The 16,591-nt window shown below is 41.3% G+C and overlaps 2 protein-coding genes across 5 annotated transcripts; both read right to left on the bottom strand.

Moving 5' to 3' along the window:
• Positions 1–61: 61 nt before the first annotated feature.
• VPS26A (VPS26, retromer complex component A) lies at positions 62–12,720 on the bottom strand. 3 transcript variants are annotated; one of them, XM_026851844.1, is made up of 9 exons: positions 12,699–12,720; positions 9,815–9,964; positions 8,063–8,138; positions 5,696–5,852; positions 5,058–5,222; positions 4,487–4,593; positions 3,358–3,426; positions 2,666–2,808; positions 62–1,812 (listed from the first exon to the last, which is right to left on the bottom strand). In XM_026851844.1, exons 4-9 carry the CDS (start codon positions 5,746–5,748, stop codon positions 1,699–1,701), a joined length of 651 nt encoding a protein of 216 aa, XP_026707645.1. In that variant the 5' UTR covers positions 5,749–5,852; positions 8,063–8,138; positions 9,815–9,964; positions 12,699–12,720; the 3' UTR covers positions 62–1,698. The 3 variants fall into 3 exon arrangements, with proteins under 3 accessions (XP_026707645.1, XP_026707643.1, XP_026707644.1); XM_026851842.1 differs by lacking the exon at positions 12,699–12,720 and adding an exon at positions 11,493–11,701; XM_026851843.1 differs by lacking the exon at positions 12,699–12,720 and adding an exon at positions 10,783–11,458.
• A 208-nt stretch (positions 12,721–12,928) lies between these two features.
• Positions 12,929–15,668, bottom strand: SRGN (serglycin). Of its 2 annotated transcripts, none has more exons than XM_026851923.1 (3): positions 15,391–15,668; positions 13,454–13,601; positions 12,929–13,277 (listed from the first exon to the last, which is right to left on the bottom strand). In XM_026851923.1, the coding sequence occupies exons 1-3, from the start codon at positions 15,467–15,469 to the stop codon at positions 13,064–13,066; spliced, it is 441 nt and encodes a 146-aa protein (XP_026707724.1). In that variant the 5' UTR covers positions 15,470–15,668; the 3' UTR covers positions 12,929–13,063. The 2 variants fall into 2 exon arrangements, with proteins under 2 accessions (XP_026707724.1, XP_026707725.1); XM_026851924.1 differs by lacking the exon at positions 15,391–15,668 and adding an exon at positions 15,229–15,360.
• Between the last annotated feature and the right edge of the window lie 923 nt (positions 15,669–16,591).

The raw sequence follows: 16,591 nt of genomic DNA, 5'->3' as shown, positions 1-16,591 counted from the left end.
GGGCAGGGCGCTGCAGGGCGGGAGCGGCGGCGGAGGCCAATCAACAAAGACGACCCGGGCGTTAGTGAGAATACAGCTGTTTTAATAAATCAAAGAGCAGCTCAGGATGTTTCCCGTTTATTATACATGGTTGCACAATCTGAGGCTGGTTAAATACAATCAAGTTTTCAAAATCTCTTGGAATCATTTCCAGATTACAACATGCAAGTGACCATGAAAATATTTGGCTTTTTAATTAATTCTTTAAATTTCTGAACAGGCACTTACATGAGGGAGTTAAATTTGCTCTCATTCAAAGATATCCGCGGTAGAAGTATCCTAGCATAAAGTACACAGAGTCTTTGTCTGCTTTATCAAAGTGCCACAGTAATAAAACAGTTCTTACAGAAATGTAATTCGATTATTTACTTACTCATAAAGTAAGGTTACCAATGACACTTGCACTGGAGTTGAGCAGTCTTGGTTTAAAGGCCAAGTGAACTACAAGCGCAAGTAGCCTTCCACACAGCAGGCTTTGCTTTATGCCCAAGCCACACGTCTGATAACAGACTACATGGTCAGTTGTGACTAGATGAAAGCTAACTCCTTTAAGCTATTTCTTCAAACACTTAAATGCATGAGATGATTAAGACAAATGATCTGCTGTGCCAGACAAGCTTCTAACAGTTCTAAGGCTCGCCTGGCTTCAAGATACTTTTCCGTAATACCACAAAAAGCTTGTTTGCCCTCATAACAGGCCCAGATGGACTTTGAGGACGTTTTGCCTCTCCTGTCAGGACAGCAAGGAGACAGACTGTGAAGACAGTGGAAGCACAGAGCCAGGAGGAACCACCCAGTTTCATGTATTTGTGAAATAATGTTACCAGCATTTATTTAATCGATATGAGATAATTACGTTAAAATACTTTACCCGCTCGTCACCTGAAGGTGAAATCATGACAACATCGCTATAGTCACCAGTTAACTGGGCAACGAACCCCCAAACACCAGGAGTGACTCACATAAAAAGCTTAGAGATGTATGATAGGGAGAGAACTGGGGGAGGGAAGGCAAAGATGTTTCCTAACATTCTTTGCTACTGACAGATTCAAAACTTCTTAGCAACCTTGGTAAGGTGTCTGAAGGCTCCACAGTTATCATAGGCATAGTGCATATACATGCAGTTTCAGTTAAACCCTGTCTAACACAGTAATTAGAAGTCTTAGGACAAATTCACCATGAACTTCAATTTTTAGTGTGATTTAGTCAATTGTGTCTTACTGTAGTTTCAGAACAAAACAAATGCAAATAAGCAACATTGGAAAGAAACATGCAATAAACAACATGAGAGAAGGGAAATGCTTTAGTCTACACTGTATAGGTGGTCAGCAAAAAAATCAAATATACCAGCCTACCATGCATGGAAATAACTAGATTTAAGCTTATGCATAGCCAAGTGCATATAACATTATCAAATAAAAGTAAATGTGCAGTATAAAATAGTAGCTTAAGAAAGTTCCAGTGTTTGAGAAAGCACTTTATTTTAAATGTATATACATACTTGAATGTTTAACTGAAGAACGCTTTAGTAGTATGGTAAATGCAGCACTGCAAGATGAAGGAAGACAGTTGTAATGGGAATTTTGGCCTTCTTTTCCCACAGGCTGCTGCCATCTTTAACCTGCTGAAGCATCGCAAAGTTTTTCATGTTATACCAGTTCACATTTCAGGTTGCTCAGCAGATGCTTGTGATTCTGGAGATTCAAATCGCTGGTGAAAGTTTGTTCGTTGTTTCCTCAGCTTCTCAGGAGCTTTTCTCCATAAAATTATTTCCTGTTTGAGGAAGCAAACACTTTTGAAACCACCATTAAGTCAGCAGTGTCAAGTACCTTAAATTTCTGACAACCAAAGACTTTGGAAAACAAACAACCACCACACACAAAACCCCCCCACACTCCACAAAAAACTCTGCATCCCCATTACTTATAGAACAGTGCAGTACGTATGGAAAGTAACAGAAAGTTGACACAATTAACTTTACATATTTAGTTACTGCCTGAACACTTTCATCAATCTTGAGCAGTCTCCTCTTCCTTAACAATCCTACTTGCAACTTTAAGAGTATTAAAGGGTTCAAGAAGTTTTCTTCCTCCTTCTCTCAAAATCCAAAGCCCATCATAGCTACGGTATGCTCCAGTTATCTTTTGTTTTCCATGTTTAATTATACTGCTTTGTCTATTCTTTAAAAGATTCTGATCTAAGCCACGTGCCTTCAATTGCAGTGACCCTTTCCACTATTCCTTTCCTCAGCGTGACCACAACTTTTGTTAGGTTTTGCAATTTTGAACCTGGGCTAACACTTGGAGGGAGCTCTATGTGCAGCAGTTTTAGAAAGCAAGCAAACAAACGCACCTGTAGCTCATTTTACTCACAAATTATTTTGTCTGAATATTCACAATGCAAGGTTGTTCTATGGCACTGAGCATCCTGTCCTTGCTGAAATAGTATCCATCATCCCCCTGGCTCCTTTTTGCAAGCTAACATTTTCTATACAGCTTCCAATACACTCACCAGCAGAAATGCTTATGCCATACAAGAAGCACAGGTGGCTTCAATGTGCTGAACATTCAAAGCAGCACGTACAACAGCCCAGATAACTCTGCAACAAGATTCCGACAGACCATACCTGCTGTTTGAAGTATCGTCTGTCTTCTTCATCCACAAGCACTAGATTTAAGAAGTACCTCACTGAAAATTTTTTGTTCACATCCCTCATTGTTGGAGTTGGGTCATAGCCTGCTAAGAACAGTCTTATAGGAATCGATTCACCTTAAAAAAAAATTTTCAATTAGTTCCTTAAAATGGGATGTCATTAATGCAGCTTCAGAAGACACACAAAATAAAGGCAGTTTCCCAAGCACTGTCTGTGTCCCTTCCTTGGTTAAAGAAAAAAAAAACCAAACCACAAACCACCAAACAAGGAACACCAAAAAACATTACAAAAACATAACACTGAGGCAAGTGTGAAACCAAAAATGGGAACGCTTTCTCGGGGAAAATGTGGTAGCCAGGCAAGACAAAAGGATCAGTGTCTTGAACTCTTTAGAGCTGGTCTACACCCTGGAGCCAGGCTTGAACCAAAGTGCTAAAAGATCAGTCATAGAATTTCTAATGGTAAGTAAGGGTAAGAACTACTAGGATCCCAAGTGAAATGTCCTAAGTCAGTAAGAACATCTGCTTTGAAGAGGAAAACCCACTGTCATGAATAGTTTATATCCACTATCATGGAAAGTTTATACAAGTCATCTCTTCTCCACAATTATTTTAAATACAGCTTTAACTCAAAATGCTACCCTTTTAAACATCCACAGTTTTTACCTTTAACTGGTGCACCATCCATTATTTCATACTTTGCAATGGTTTCAGTCTCTGTTGTGGTACTGGGTCCTGGTGAAACAAGTTTTCACTGTGAGAACATGTGCTTCAGTTTTCAACACTTACAAAGCTTTATCACAGGAATTTCTACTCTGCAGCATTTAATTTACACAACACTGCATTTTTTTGCCTTTGTCTTGCATGTAAGTTACACAAAGCTAAAGCAAGCAAAACCCTCCCCCAGGCAGAGCATCTATTTCTTACTCTCTCCTCCCCACACAGACACAGGAGAGGCAGTTCCCTGGGTAGGCAGGCTTTAAATAAGGGACAAGCATGCAGGATTGGACTTGTCAAACAGTTCTGTTTGGTGGGCAGTGCTAGTGACAGACACTGCTAGGCCATGATCAGCCTAGAAAACTGAAGGGTTATCACCCAGCACAAGAGCCACATTTCTCTTTTTTACCTTTTTAACCACAAAAGCCAACAACAAAGCAGAGCTTTCTGCCCTTCCTCTACCGCTACAGAAGCACTCTCATTCTCCACACAAGCAGCTCACTAGGGCCCCAGACACTGGGGAATGAAGTCATGAGCCACAGCCTCTTACTGCCTTCCTAGCTCCAAGGTATACAAGCCTGATCTGCAATAACCAAGCTGTTTCTGCTTCAGAGCCTCTTGATATTTCCATCATATCAGTTTTAGGCCGACTGAAAATGACACATTTCTAGAACATGAGAGACTCACCCTGATCTTTACCAAACCCACTTTACCAGCTAATCTCTGTAGAGGCAAGAGAGCCTTCAGGATGCATTTTATACTTTTTCTCTTGTTTATTACCCATCAAGGCTGATTAAGCTGCTGCATATCTATGCCCAAGTTCCATTTACAATGGTTCCCATCTGTGAAGCTAGCCCAACAGTCAACAATCCCAGAACAATGCTACAGACTGACAGTGTTAACTACTAAGTAGGATTACCAAAGCGCAAAATGCAAATGGTAGTCAGACACCAGTGAGAAAGAAACACACGGAGCATTAGTTTAGCCAAAGTTACAACTATTGACTTCACTCTACAGGTTTGCATAAGGTTCAAAAAGCATACAAGTTGCCATTTCTTTTGGACTTTGTTTCTCTTACCAATTCCAGTAATCTCCTTTTTGATCAGCTGCAACTCCATGTGCTGAATCTTTATTCTCACTAAGAGGAAATAAATTTTTCCAACAATCACATCCTTTAAGTGATACCTTTAAAAGAACAGAATAAGGGCTGTCATTAAAAGACTAAATGTAACTTTTACACATTCCTGAATACAAGTTGTACAGGCAGTTACCTTATTTGCCTGTTAACTACTAGCACTTACCTCCCCACTGAGCTAAGCATCTCAGACCACTGCAATTAGTACCTTCCCATCATTGCAGTATTACTAAAGGAAGTATTATAGCTATATTGAAAAAGCATGAGTGCAGAAATCAAGTCTTAAATATTTGCTAGTGACCTTCCTATTAGGACTGAAATCAGAACAGACAAGTATTTCTCAAAAAAGGCCATTGTGCAATTAGTAAACAAACAGCTCAACACAACAGTAATTGAAAATGTCGCTTTACATTTTAAGTCTCCAGATGCCAAGACTGTTCATCAAATATTACAAAATCTACCCTTTTATCCCAAGATATTTCCCTGAATGTGTTTTGTTCTAAGGGACACTTACTTTGACTTATTGTATTCAAATTCTATATGAAGACAGTCTTCAATGCCTACTTCCATTTTAATGGAGTTGTTTACATCTGGGTATGTAGCAAGCTGGTGAACAATCAGATCATACTCTTTCACCAAGTCTGACAGTCGTCTCACTATTGTCACTTTTAGAAAATACCTAGGAAGAAAGTTAGCCACAATTAGTCAGAATTGCGTATGTAAAAGCCCTTATGTTCTGAGGTACAGCTATCCTTTGAAAGACAGGAGCACATTCTCATAAGACTAAGCAGAAAAGAATAAGACACCAAAATACAATCCAAAACACTTATAGAAAAGTGGGGGTGTTTTGTTTTTGTAGTTTTGTTTTGGTTGGTTGTTGTTTTGGGGGTATTTTTAAGAGACATGGACTGTCTTCACTTGATTCAACTGAAAATTTTATCTATACAAACAACACCGAGGGGTTCCAAATAAAGCAGAAAGGGCTACATTATAACACATTCTCAAAAATTCCAATCAAGACACACTATCTATTGGCTGTGACATGTCTGATCTGAAATTCAAAAGGAGGAAGGAAGGGGATGCATGTAGCATAATTGCTAAATGATTAATTTTCTGCAGGGGAGGAGAGAAGAGAAGGCTTAAATTTCAAACCTCAGTCTGACGTTGGCACCAATGTAGGATTCGTATGGCTTTTCAACCTGCATGAATTCAAAGTCATAGCTTCTGTGTTGGGTCAGTTCTCCGGGTAAGGCCAGTTCTTTCACTAAGTTTACAAATTCATGGGTATTGCTTTTGTCATTGAAGAGTTCTGAAGTTAAGGAAGTTAAAGGAAAATACGTTTCAGTGTTAATTTGGCAGGATCAGGTGGAAGAGGACAACAGAAGCAATTATTTTAAGTTACACATATTTGACCAAATGTTTTACCCAGTTTTTCAAAGTTATTTTCAGTTTCAGCAGCCTACAGTAAGCATTCCTAAAGAGCTAACTGCAATGAACAAAAGACAAATTTGAAGATTCACTAACACGGCATCTTTTTATAATGACAGGTTAGCTAGCTTTAATAAGTACTTATTGCCTTGCATCCTCTGTAATTAGCACCGCACAATTGTGGCTTCCAGAATTTATTGCTGAAGGGACAAAACCTAAGTAACATCAAGACTGGCTCATTTAGGCCAGTGATCCCAGCTGGTCTCCAACAGATTAACACCACCTATCAAAATGGTTTATTATTACTACTGGTCTACAATCAGATGGCTTAGTATGACCACTGCTCTAAGTTAGTCATTTGGACAGAAGTTCTCAATACATAGGCACAGACACACCAGTTTCACAGCAACAGCATCTCCTGTACCCAGATCAGTGTTGTTACTGTTCACCCCTAGATCTGTGTCATGCAGTTCTCACCAAGATAAAAACTTCAAAAGTTATAAAAAAAATTAACATTGCCATAAAAAAATCCAAATACTTTAGTATACAAAAGCAAGCTTCTCTACAATTCACAACTGAAAATATCAGCTAAGAACATCAATAGTAGATGGCTTTACAGACTGAAGCTTTTCAGAAAAGAATAAGCAAACTAAACACACCAACTCCACAGTTTATCATTGCCAGTTTGGTAGAAATGGACACTGATTATTGACTGCTTTTTTCCTAATATGTCTACAAATTATCTAAGGTGTACTTTGGTTGCCATGACAAGCATTTGCATAATATAAAGTTCATTTACTGTTGTATATCCAATACCTTTTGTGTCAGTCAGAAAAGCTATACTCTGAAGAGATGGTTTAAGATAAGGACTTGACATGCAACTGGAGCTAGTCTCCAAGTAGTGCAGAGACAGATCACACTACTAGGATGCTTTTTGTATTACTATAATTAAAACCTGAAAGGATGCATGAAAACACAGACAAATACAAAAAGCTGTAGCTTAAACCACTTCTGCGTAACTCTTGTGGAATTCTAAGTGGTAGCACAAAGGAAAGTCCCAGAAACACACGTAATTCCTGAAACATTACATCAAAGTAAGTCATTTAGAGAGTAACATTTATACATCAGAGTAGATGAAGAACAGCCTGTAAAGCTATTAGAAGACCACAGACTAAATGCAGCTGACGTTTGTGAGCTCTTTTTTTTCCCTGCCTCTAAATGCCTCATTCACATCACACTGCTGCTTCATTCTAAAAGCTTGCTTGTACAGCCCCGCTGATCAAATCCTCAAAGCATAAAGCAGCAGGTGTCAGAACTCAGTCATGTCTGCCACAGAACAGTTCAGACATGGGGTACTGGAACCTACTGATCAGAAACAGAATTTGTGAAATTCCAATCAAAGTCGATTGTATGAGGATGAAACTTGAAGAATTACTTCCAAGGGGTACAATAATGCAAAAGGCCCTCTAACAGAGAGGGAAGGAATTTTAGCATCAGCCTAAGGGTGCAGAGATATTACCTTGACTGGCAAGAAGTTAGACGTGATCAAGATTCTTCATAGTTCAAATCTAACCAGATTTAGATACAGTTATAAGAAAATAATATTTTTAATGTCAATACTATCTTATCTTGCTAAAAAGCACAGAGAACCTCCAAAGCATCAATGCTGCTTTACATTAACAATGTAAAACTAGGTTTTAGAAAACCAACCACCAAAGAATTTTTAGAAATATTTTGCTATAGGCTGCTCCATCATTTCTTTTCTGTGCCTCTTCCCTTTCAGAGACAGACTTAAAGAGCCCAAGTTTAGTTCTCAGAAATCTCTAGTAGTTCTTAATCAAACTTAACGAGTGAGACAGATAAAGTACCCACTATCCCAGTTCTCCCTCTTCCTCACAGGAAGCTTCCCTTCCAATGACTTTATGACTAGCACAAATTAGTACATCACTTGCATCAAAAAAAGGAAGATACAATCTTCCCTTGGCACTAACCCATTCAGGTTGCAATCTTCAGGCCAAACTGCTGACAGTCACGAGTGCCAAGTTCTATAAACCACATGCACCTAACATTCCCTTTATAGGTTAAACTCACCAATTTGTCCTACGAATTCAATTCTAATTCCTTGGTGCTCTAGTCTCTTCACATGCTGCTTAAAGGAGACGTTCACCTACCAAGGCAAAAAAACAACACACACCAGTTAAACTTTTTTCAACACTTTCATTCTAATATCTGATCTCAGAAAAACATATTACTACATGCCTATGAAAACTAAGACCTCTTCTCAACAGCACTACTTGAGCTTGAAGGGAAGCAAATCAAACAGCTGATTATGAAATTAAGCATTACCAAGGCAACACTAAAGCATTTAAGAAAAATCTAATCATCCATAAAACTGAATTTAATAACTAAGCTTGAAACTTTTGAGTCCCGAGATTAAGAATCCAAGCCAGATCTTAAGAAGAGTTCACATAAGACAGTCATGACCCTCTTGCCATCTTTGAAGGCAGAGAGCTTCAAAGGATCTTCTGACAGTCACATTTGGAAGTCGAAAAAAGAACTTCCATGAGATGCATTCCTTTCAAGTCAAGTGAACTTAAGTCCTTTCCTCAGCAGATAGCTAAGTACTGGTGTTAGAGACGTCAGTGAAAATTCACGAATAATGAGACCTACTATGATGTTCATTTCTGAATTTGATTCTCACAGACCTCACCTCACAAGAAAAGATTCCACAAGGTTACTTTCTATGGAAATATGCAAGTATTAAGCATATACGTTTTCTTATGAGGTAGTGATGACCAGAGGAATTCCTGTACCTTTAAATCCAGTACACTGTTAGTATCTGCAGAGGAACTAAACCACTTGAATAATCTTTGTGGTGAAAAGGATAAGAGAGATAGAGGGAAGTTGCCCAGTAAATTACTTGTCTTACAGACCTCCTCATCCCCCTGTGCTTGTGTTAGCCAAAACTCATCTGACACTTCTCAGGCATCACTGATACAAGTGAGTATCAGGCCAGTGAACATACTAAAGCTGGTTTCCCGAGTTTGAGGCCCATCTTGTGAGAGCTTCACAGCCCTGAAAGGATCTTTCTAGAGAACCAGGATCTTAGTGTGGAAAGATATCTTAAGAGCAGGGAGATGCCCAGTGACAACAGGTCCATCAAGATCAAAGTAGGTATTTAGAAGTCAATCTCAGAACCCAATACCTGGGTCAACTTTTTTTGACAAAAAGTAAATCATAACAGAAATACTCAAGTAAAACCAGAGCAATGGCAAGGAATTCCTAGGTGCAATACTGAAAGTAGAGAAATCCCTCTGGCAAGCTCAACTTTTTTTTTTTTCCCCCCTAGTGAGAACTCTTGTTGACTCAGCAGCCAGCTGAACTTCACATGTTGCTCCTCTGATGAAATTCCAGAAACCACTTCAGGGCATGAAACGCAAGGCTTTGCTTCAGGGTACGCAACACAAGTTGGCTGAGCCAACCAAAAATTACTGTTATGCATGTTGGGTTGTGGATTTTAGAGTTCAAGGGGAAAGGGAAGCAGAAGGATACAGATTGAAATAGTTTTCTCAGAAGTAACAATACGATTGCACAAAAAGTTTATTTATAAATACAAGGTGACTGGAAACAAACAGCTACTATCCAAAACATTCAGTTTTATCAGCTGCCTGAATGACTATGGTTAAAAAGGCCACACAGAGGAAAACACTTTCCTTTTTGAATAACAACACAAGTTGAAATTGCAGCTCTTTCTTACATAATTTTTTCCACTTACCTTCCTATATTTTGCATGCCAGAATCAGTATGGTAATTAAAAGTCACTTTAAAAAAAATATAATTTACCTTTCCCGACACAGATTCTCCATCATAGAAGAGAAAATGCTTTTCTACTTTACCATCTTCTGTTTTGATTTCTGCTGTTTTTCGTGTTTCAGCATCATTAAGAATAACATCAATCTCACAAACACGACCGAAAATGCCTCCAAGAAAACTCTGAAATAACAAGAATTAAATAAATTACTATACAGTGGACTCCATTTTAAATGTGATATTTACTTGCAGCTGTACACTATACATTGGGGAAAAACATTTGTGCTCCATGAAGTTAAAGCCGTTACGTATTAGACCCCCAAGAAATAGTGATGACAAGAGACAGTTGTTCATCTAGTAAATACCTGAAATCAGGTCAGTAACAAGCAGTGAGAGCTCCTACAAAATATAATGTTTATAAAAAAGTACACAGCTTAATTACCATTATTACTACAACACCAAAATACTAACAAAGATTTAAGACATTATAGTTGCAAACACAACTTTGATTTCTGTCACTGCAAAGCTTCCAATCACCGATTTCACTTTAAAAAAAATCATTTTTTAAACCACACTTCAAAAAAAAATCTTAACAAATTTATTCCGCCTGGTTTAGGATTTAAGATATTATGCCATAAACAATATGTGTTGCTTTATACCCACTATAACTTACTGCACAAAGAGCAGTAACAAGGATGATCAGAAATACAAGGACTAACAGAGGAAAGCAGGGTGAAAAGAAACGAGGGGTTTAATAGAAAGCCTAAAGCATCCCCCTGCTTGGTGAAGGGGAACAGGGACTTTTATTTGCTGCCTCTTCCTACGCCCCATAGTTCTCTTAGCAAACGAGGAGAGCACTAGCAGGTTCAAGAGGCAGCAGTTCTTCACACAATCAGCCTTAGCTACACAACGCTGCCATCAGATAGAGTGGATGTTACAAACCAACCCGTAATACTGCTCCAGGCACCAAGCCATTATAAGCATCAAACGTTTGTCCTCACCTTACAACAGCATTGCCTAGGCATGAACTTCTGACCAGTACCAAACACAAACAACTAGGAGGGATCATCCTTTGGCCTTACTCAAGTATTTCTTACAAGAAGCTGCAAAACATGTTAGCGGCTCTATGGGAAACTCAACAAGATTAGTACAAAAGCCAACATTTTCTCCCAAGAATTAGGCACTAATCTGCTTTGATGTACTAAAACAGACGACACTTCAGCAATTCAGGGTGACTTTTGGGCTTTTTGGAGAAATTACCCTAAATTCTCAACAAGAACATCCACCTCAACTAGAGGAATTTGTTAAACATGGTACAGTCATTCTCACTTCCCCAATATCAAAAATTCATTAAACACATTTCAAGACATTGTGTGGACCTGAAGTTTGAAATGTAGCATTAATAACAAAAAGTCTAGAAGAAAGTTTGATCTGAATGCTACTGCTTAACAGTAGGAACACTGAGTGACTTTTTGCTTACCCCTACAAGTCTGGGCTATAAAACAGCTATTCACACAAGACTAAACCAACTTTGTATTTGTTCAGCTAGCAAGCAGCCGTAGTTCAATCCACAAAGATGTATGTAACTAACTGAAACCTAGTGATATCTACTTCATGTTCTGAGAGGAAAGCAGAAGCAAACAACCAACACAGCAATCAAATATAGACTGAACTGTCTTCCAAGTGTCTGACAAGCACATCCTCACATTACCTGCTGAAATAACAATCTAAAAAAAAATTTTTTTAAATGACTGCACACTAGAATCATTCTTGATTTTTGGCTCCTGGGGATGGGTGAGAGAGAAAGAAAAAAGTTTAGCACATATTCTAAATCTTTATTTTACACTGTTACACAAGTTAGTTTTGAGTGTGACCATATTTTTTCCTTAGAAACTGGACTCACTTTCCAGATTAGTCTTATACTTTCCCCCCCCCAACTAAACAAGGAAGCACATTACCTTTAAGTAAACACACCAGATGCTCTCACAGTATCTTCCAAATTAAGAAGCTGTTACCATAACTTAAGTCAGCCAGATCTAACACTGGTAACACACCACTTCTCAAGACACTGCATGTGAATATTTCAACAGTAACCCATAGAGATTAGCCGTGATCTTACCCAGGGAGGACAAGAACATATGGAAAAAATAAATCAACAGCTGGTATCTCCTCCAGTTGCTGTCGAAGATATTGCTGCAGGGAAACTATGCAAAACAAGAAGTATTTTAAGAAGCCATCATACGGCTTATTACATTACAGCTTAAGAAAATGAAGACACAGAACCAAGGTTTTCAGAAGCTGGCCAGAATGCTAGACTGTGTTCTTAATTTCATGCAAAAGGCACACGTGGAAGGTTTTGCTCCATGTGGAACAAACCCAGTCTGCATTCAGCCCTCATACGTTACAGCTGTACTACGGGACTTGCAGGACTCCCAGCAACCGATACACTGTGCAGAAATCCCAGCCTCAGCTGCATGCAGAGCTCTAAAAACCTTCTGCATATCTCAGGGAGACACACGTTAAGGAATCCACACACTTCAGAAACCCGAAGCGCATTGATCTAGCTGTTTCTTTAAAATATCTTTTTTTTTTTTTCCAATCTACCCATCACAGCACACCGAGCACTTTGCCTAGGCCAAGCCTGCTAAGCACAAAGCGGCCGCTGTTTCACCAGCCCGGAGGGGTTACTACCAACTGCTGTCATTTTAAGCGCAGCCTTACGGGACCGCTGAAAGATTTACTGACGTCTCCAGGACTATCACATGCACTTTCCCCAAAGCCTCCCCGACAGCAGCTGCGGGGGAAAAATGGAAGCCGAGTTTCACGACTAAACCCCGTATTGGCGAGGACACACGGAAGAGCAGCAGGGGAACACCCCAAACCTTGACCTGTAAATTATAATTAAAACACCCCAAACCTTTGGTTCTCGCCATCCCGGCCCCTACTGTTGTCCCCGCTCCCACGGGGACACCGCCTCCGCCTCCCCCCTTCCCCGGGTCGACCTCCCCGCTGTGCGGAGCGGCCGCCGCCAGGCCCGGGCGGCAGCGCGGCCGCGTGACGCAGGCCGGGGAGGGGGCGGTGTGGTGGGGGGGAGAGTGTTCAGACCGAAAACAAAGATTTTTGTTGCGAGGGAAAGCAATAAAGAGCTTAAGGCAAAGTTTTTATTGGTTTGGAGTTGGTTTAAAACTGCTTCGTGGCCGTCGCATCGGGTCAGGCACTGGGCAAGGGGTGCGGGGGGTGAGGGAGGCTGCCACTGGCACCAGGAGGCCAATGTCCGCAGCCCTACAGCAGTAAATCCTCCTCCGTTAGCTTTTGCTTCAGCTTGCCGCCTCGCGGGCCCGCTAGGAAGACGGGCAGCTTCGCCTCGGAGAAGCTGTCACCATCACCGAGCCCCGACCCGGAGGCTGGCTCCGCTTCCATCACGGCGTCAGAGCCAGAGCCGGACTCCTCATCCGAGAGGGGAAATATGTCACCCAGCTCCTGGTATTGCTGCATCCTGAAATGCAGAGCAACATCTAGTTTATTCCAGATTTATTATATTAGTATCTCTTAACATACTGAACCCTCACGTTCCCATGGGTGACCCACACTGTGACAGGACTAGCGAGACGGGAATACTGGACATTTTTTAGGTGCTGGCATTAATGACAAACGTGTGGCAAAGGAACTTACAGGGACGGGTCTGCCATGGGAGGAAGGATCCTGTTGGCTCCACCGGTGGGCATGTAAAACAAGGGCCCCTCCTCTTCGATGCAGTTAGCGGACCAGGCGTCGGGTCGGCACCTCACTCTCTTGTACCTCGCCTTCTGCATCGGAGCACCTGATTGAATCAGCCATCTGTTATTCACCAGGACCAGGACGTTACTCACCAGGACCTATTAACTTTATGAGCACCTAGTAAAGCTTAAAGGAGTGGAAAAAAAATAATTTGTGTGGCCCTGATTGCTCAACTGCTGAAAACTAAACCCTGAAGACTTTTTTTAAATGGCTATTGATATCTTAAGGGACATCTTTGCTATCAGAGACATCGAGTGCAACTTGCACACAGCGCTGGGAAGTCCAAGGGAAATAGAAATGGAAACCCCGGGGGAAACCACTGCTTTGTACTGACGTCACAGCAGGGCTCACCCCCAGCTCGAGGCATGGCACAGGGGACCTGCAGGCACCCGCAGCTCTCCCCAAAGCTGGTGGAGGTATCTCAAAATCTCCTGGGGACAACACCGGCTCCTGCGCCCTCCCTTTCTCTGTTGGCTCCAGCGAGGCTCAGAGCCAACTCTGCTTTCACTTTGCCTCAGCCCAGCTCCTTCGAGCTCAGTGGGATGAGTTTTGGTGGGGAGGTCAGAAACTCAAGGCGTGCCAAGAGCCGCCTGCCATGGGAGCAGAGTTGGGGATTACGTGGGCTCTTGGAGCGCATCGCTGGTGGAGAGACTGCTCAGCCATCTCTCAGACACAACCCAGGGTTATGTAAATCCACGGTTTCAGTTCTGGTGCCCCCCAGGTGTCTGATTGGGGCTGGCGCCAAAAAGCGGGTCTTCAAAATTACCAAAAGGAGAAAATAACAACTGCATAGTAAAGTTAAAAATGGCAGCATTTTGTCCTTCCTCTTGGTCTCGTGTAATTAATTTGTTCTGAAGCCTCCTGGTGCATTCTCCCTCTGTTGGAACTTTATCTATTTTTTCTTGGTTTCTTGGGAATATCTTTCTGTAATTACACTTCTCTATTGCCCTGTGTATTTCCATAATGTACTAGATGACTTTCAGCTACCTCCTACACTCTTCTGTAAGAGAAAAAAGATCTCACAGGTATAATTTCCTGCTTATTTTACAGCATATTCCCTTTCCATACTTATTTTCTTCTCTTAGCATGTTATTAAGAAGGTTTTTAACAATAATAGTGGCAACAAAATAAACAACTGCAGCGGAATAATTTGCAGATAAACAGCATATGAAAAATGGGCCATAATCCCTCAAAGACCAGCCTCCGAGTGATAGATACATCATGAAAACCTATCACTATCACAGCCTTGGTTTGGGGACCGATTATACTCTACATGCTTGAAAAGCGCTTCTCTCTCGCAAGAAACAAATCCACAGGGCACATGTCATCATGAATCAACATTTCCTTTTAGTTGTTTTAGTGCTGCATGTTGCAATATCGTACCGAATAAACCGTTTAATTTCCTCATACTTACAACTAGTTTCCTTTCCTGCCCCCCAAGAAAGTAGATCATAGCAGTTATGGCATGGGAACTGTTACATACTTTGTAACTACATAACTGAATAACACTAGTGATCAGACCACCATGAAAGGTCTGGTTAAATATGTATTGAAATATAAGGATTGAAAATAGACACACATACAGCAACGTATTTTATGAAGTCTTTTTCTCGTAGAGGCTGGGCAAGGGACAGAGAAATGCTCCACTTGCAAAAAGCACCTTTTCTTACCATTCCCCCTCCAGAAAATGACATGTTAGCAAAGCAGGTCTTCTGGGTAGATCTCATTACCCCTAGAAGAAGGTCAGTTTGAAAAATTTGGAGGTTGCCTACTTGGCCTACACTGCATAGTCCAGAAAGAGGATTACCGAGAGAACAACCGCCCCGTTTTACCTTGTGCTGTGTATCCCACAAAGAGGATTAAACAAACAGCCAGGAAAATCCTCCTGTTACATCTGATAAGGAGCTGCATTTTGGCCGGTATCCCCCTGCTCGCCACCAGCCTTCACCACGGCTTCACACTTCAGAAATATGACGGTGCGAGGAGATCGACTTTTAGAAAAGGTTTCCAAAACCTCAAACCCAACCCATAACCTGCGTCACCGCTTCCTGATTGACGGGAGTCAGACATGTACAGAAAAGCCCAGCACTCTGGCCTCTCAGCCTTCATCACTAAAGAAAAAAAATAAAATCCCCACTGCCTTCGTCTCCAGCTTTGGCCAAGGAGAAAAGTAAACCCGGGACCAAGCAGCTCGACTGAAGGAGTGCACTGCCGGCAGTTTGTGGTCCAGGCGTGCATCCCGCCCTGCGCCTGCCCGGTGCTCAGAGGGCTCCAGGGCATTTGCTGTTTCCTCCAGAAAGAAAAAAACAGCACTTCTTGTCCCCTGACTTTCAGAAAACTGCATTTTTATGTTGGCACAAGCGGTGATTTTCCCTGCCTCAAGCCCATGTCTTGAGGGTTAGGAGCCAGCTGCTTGCAGTCAGTGCAGGTTTCATTGACTGGAAAATATTTTTTTTCCACAGAAGTAAATTATCTCTGGAATCTCATACCGGGTTTGGGGTATTTTTTGAAAGCAGGATCTTAGATATTTACTGCTGAAGTGAAAAAAATATATTAATTTAGAGAATATATTCTGGGAGAAATGTCAGCTCCTTTGAAAGGGCACAGAGGATTTGTTCAGCCAGATCATTGCCGTGTGGTGTGAGTGTCCCAGGGAGCATGGCAAAGAGTTTGGATGGCATGTGGCTCTGCCAGGAGCCTGTCTGGGAAACCATAAAAGCCCTTAAATAGATAGATGGAAGCTGCCTTTCAGCTAGCTCATACCTTTTGCTTGACTTTTAGCTGTGATTAAACCAGGCTTGAGTTCACTTAAGAATAAATTTCAAACAACAAGGTTATCTAAGCAGTGGGGTTTTTCTTAGTCATACCATTAGCTGCTGGATTAACTGGTGCACTGACGCGTGGGCCCAACATGCTGCCAGCACCTTCAACGATGCTGCGGCTGACAGTGTAAGTTGTCCATAGTAAATCTATTTTTACGTGGTGGAAAGTCCACAGAGGCCCCCAGCGGGGATCTGGGCTGAGCGGTGACTT

Source organism: Athene cunicularia (assembly GCF_003259725.1).
Source record: "Athene cunicularia isolate RWA chromosome 6 unlocalized genomic scaffold, athCun1 chr6_part2, whole genome shotgun sequence".
NCBI classification, from domain to species: Eukaryota; Metazoa; Chordata; class Aves; order Strigiformes; family Strigidae; genus Athene; species Athene cunicularia.
The sequence above is the reverse complement of the archived record's forward strand: the minus strand, read 5'-3'. Positions and strand labels throughout refer to the sequence as shown.

Coding starts and splice junctions, on each gene's coding strand:
- SRGN (XM_026851923.1), bottom strand. CDS start 15,469: ATGCAGCTCCTTATCAGATGTAACAGGAGGATTTTCCTGGCTGTTTGT. Junction 13,602..15,390: donor TGTGGGATACACAGCACAAG/GTAAAACGGGGC, acceptor TGATTCAATCAG/GTGCTCCGATGCAGAAGGCG. Junction 13,278..13,453: donor CCCATGGCAGACCCGTCCCT/GTAAGTTCCTTT, acceptor TCTGCATTTCAG/GATGCAGCAATACCAGGAGC.
- VPS26A (XM_026851842.1), bottom strand. CDS start 11,549: ATGATTCTAGTGTGCAGTCATTTAAAAAAATTTTTTTTTAGATTGTTA. Junction 8,139..9,814: donor GAGAATCTGTGTCGGGAAAG/GTAAATTATATT, acceptor TTGCCTTGGTAG/GTGAACGTCTCCTTTAAGCA. Junction 1,813..2,665: donor GACGATACTTCAAACAGCAG/GTATGGTCTGTC, acceptor TTCCTCAAACAG/GAAATAATTTTATGGAGAAA.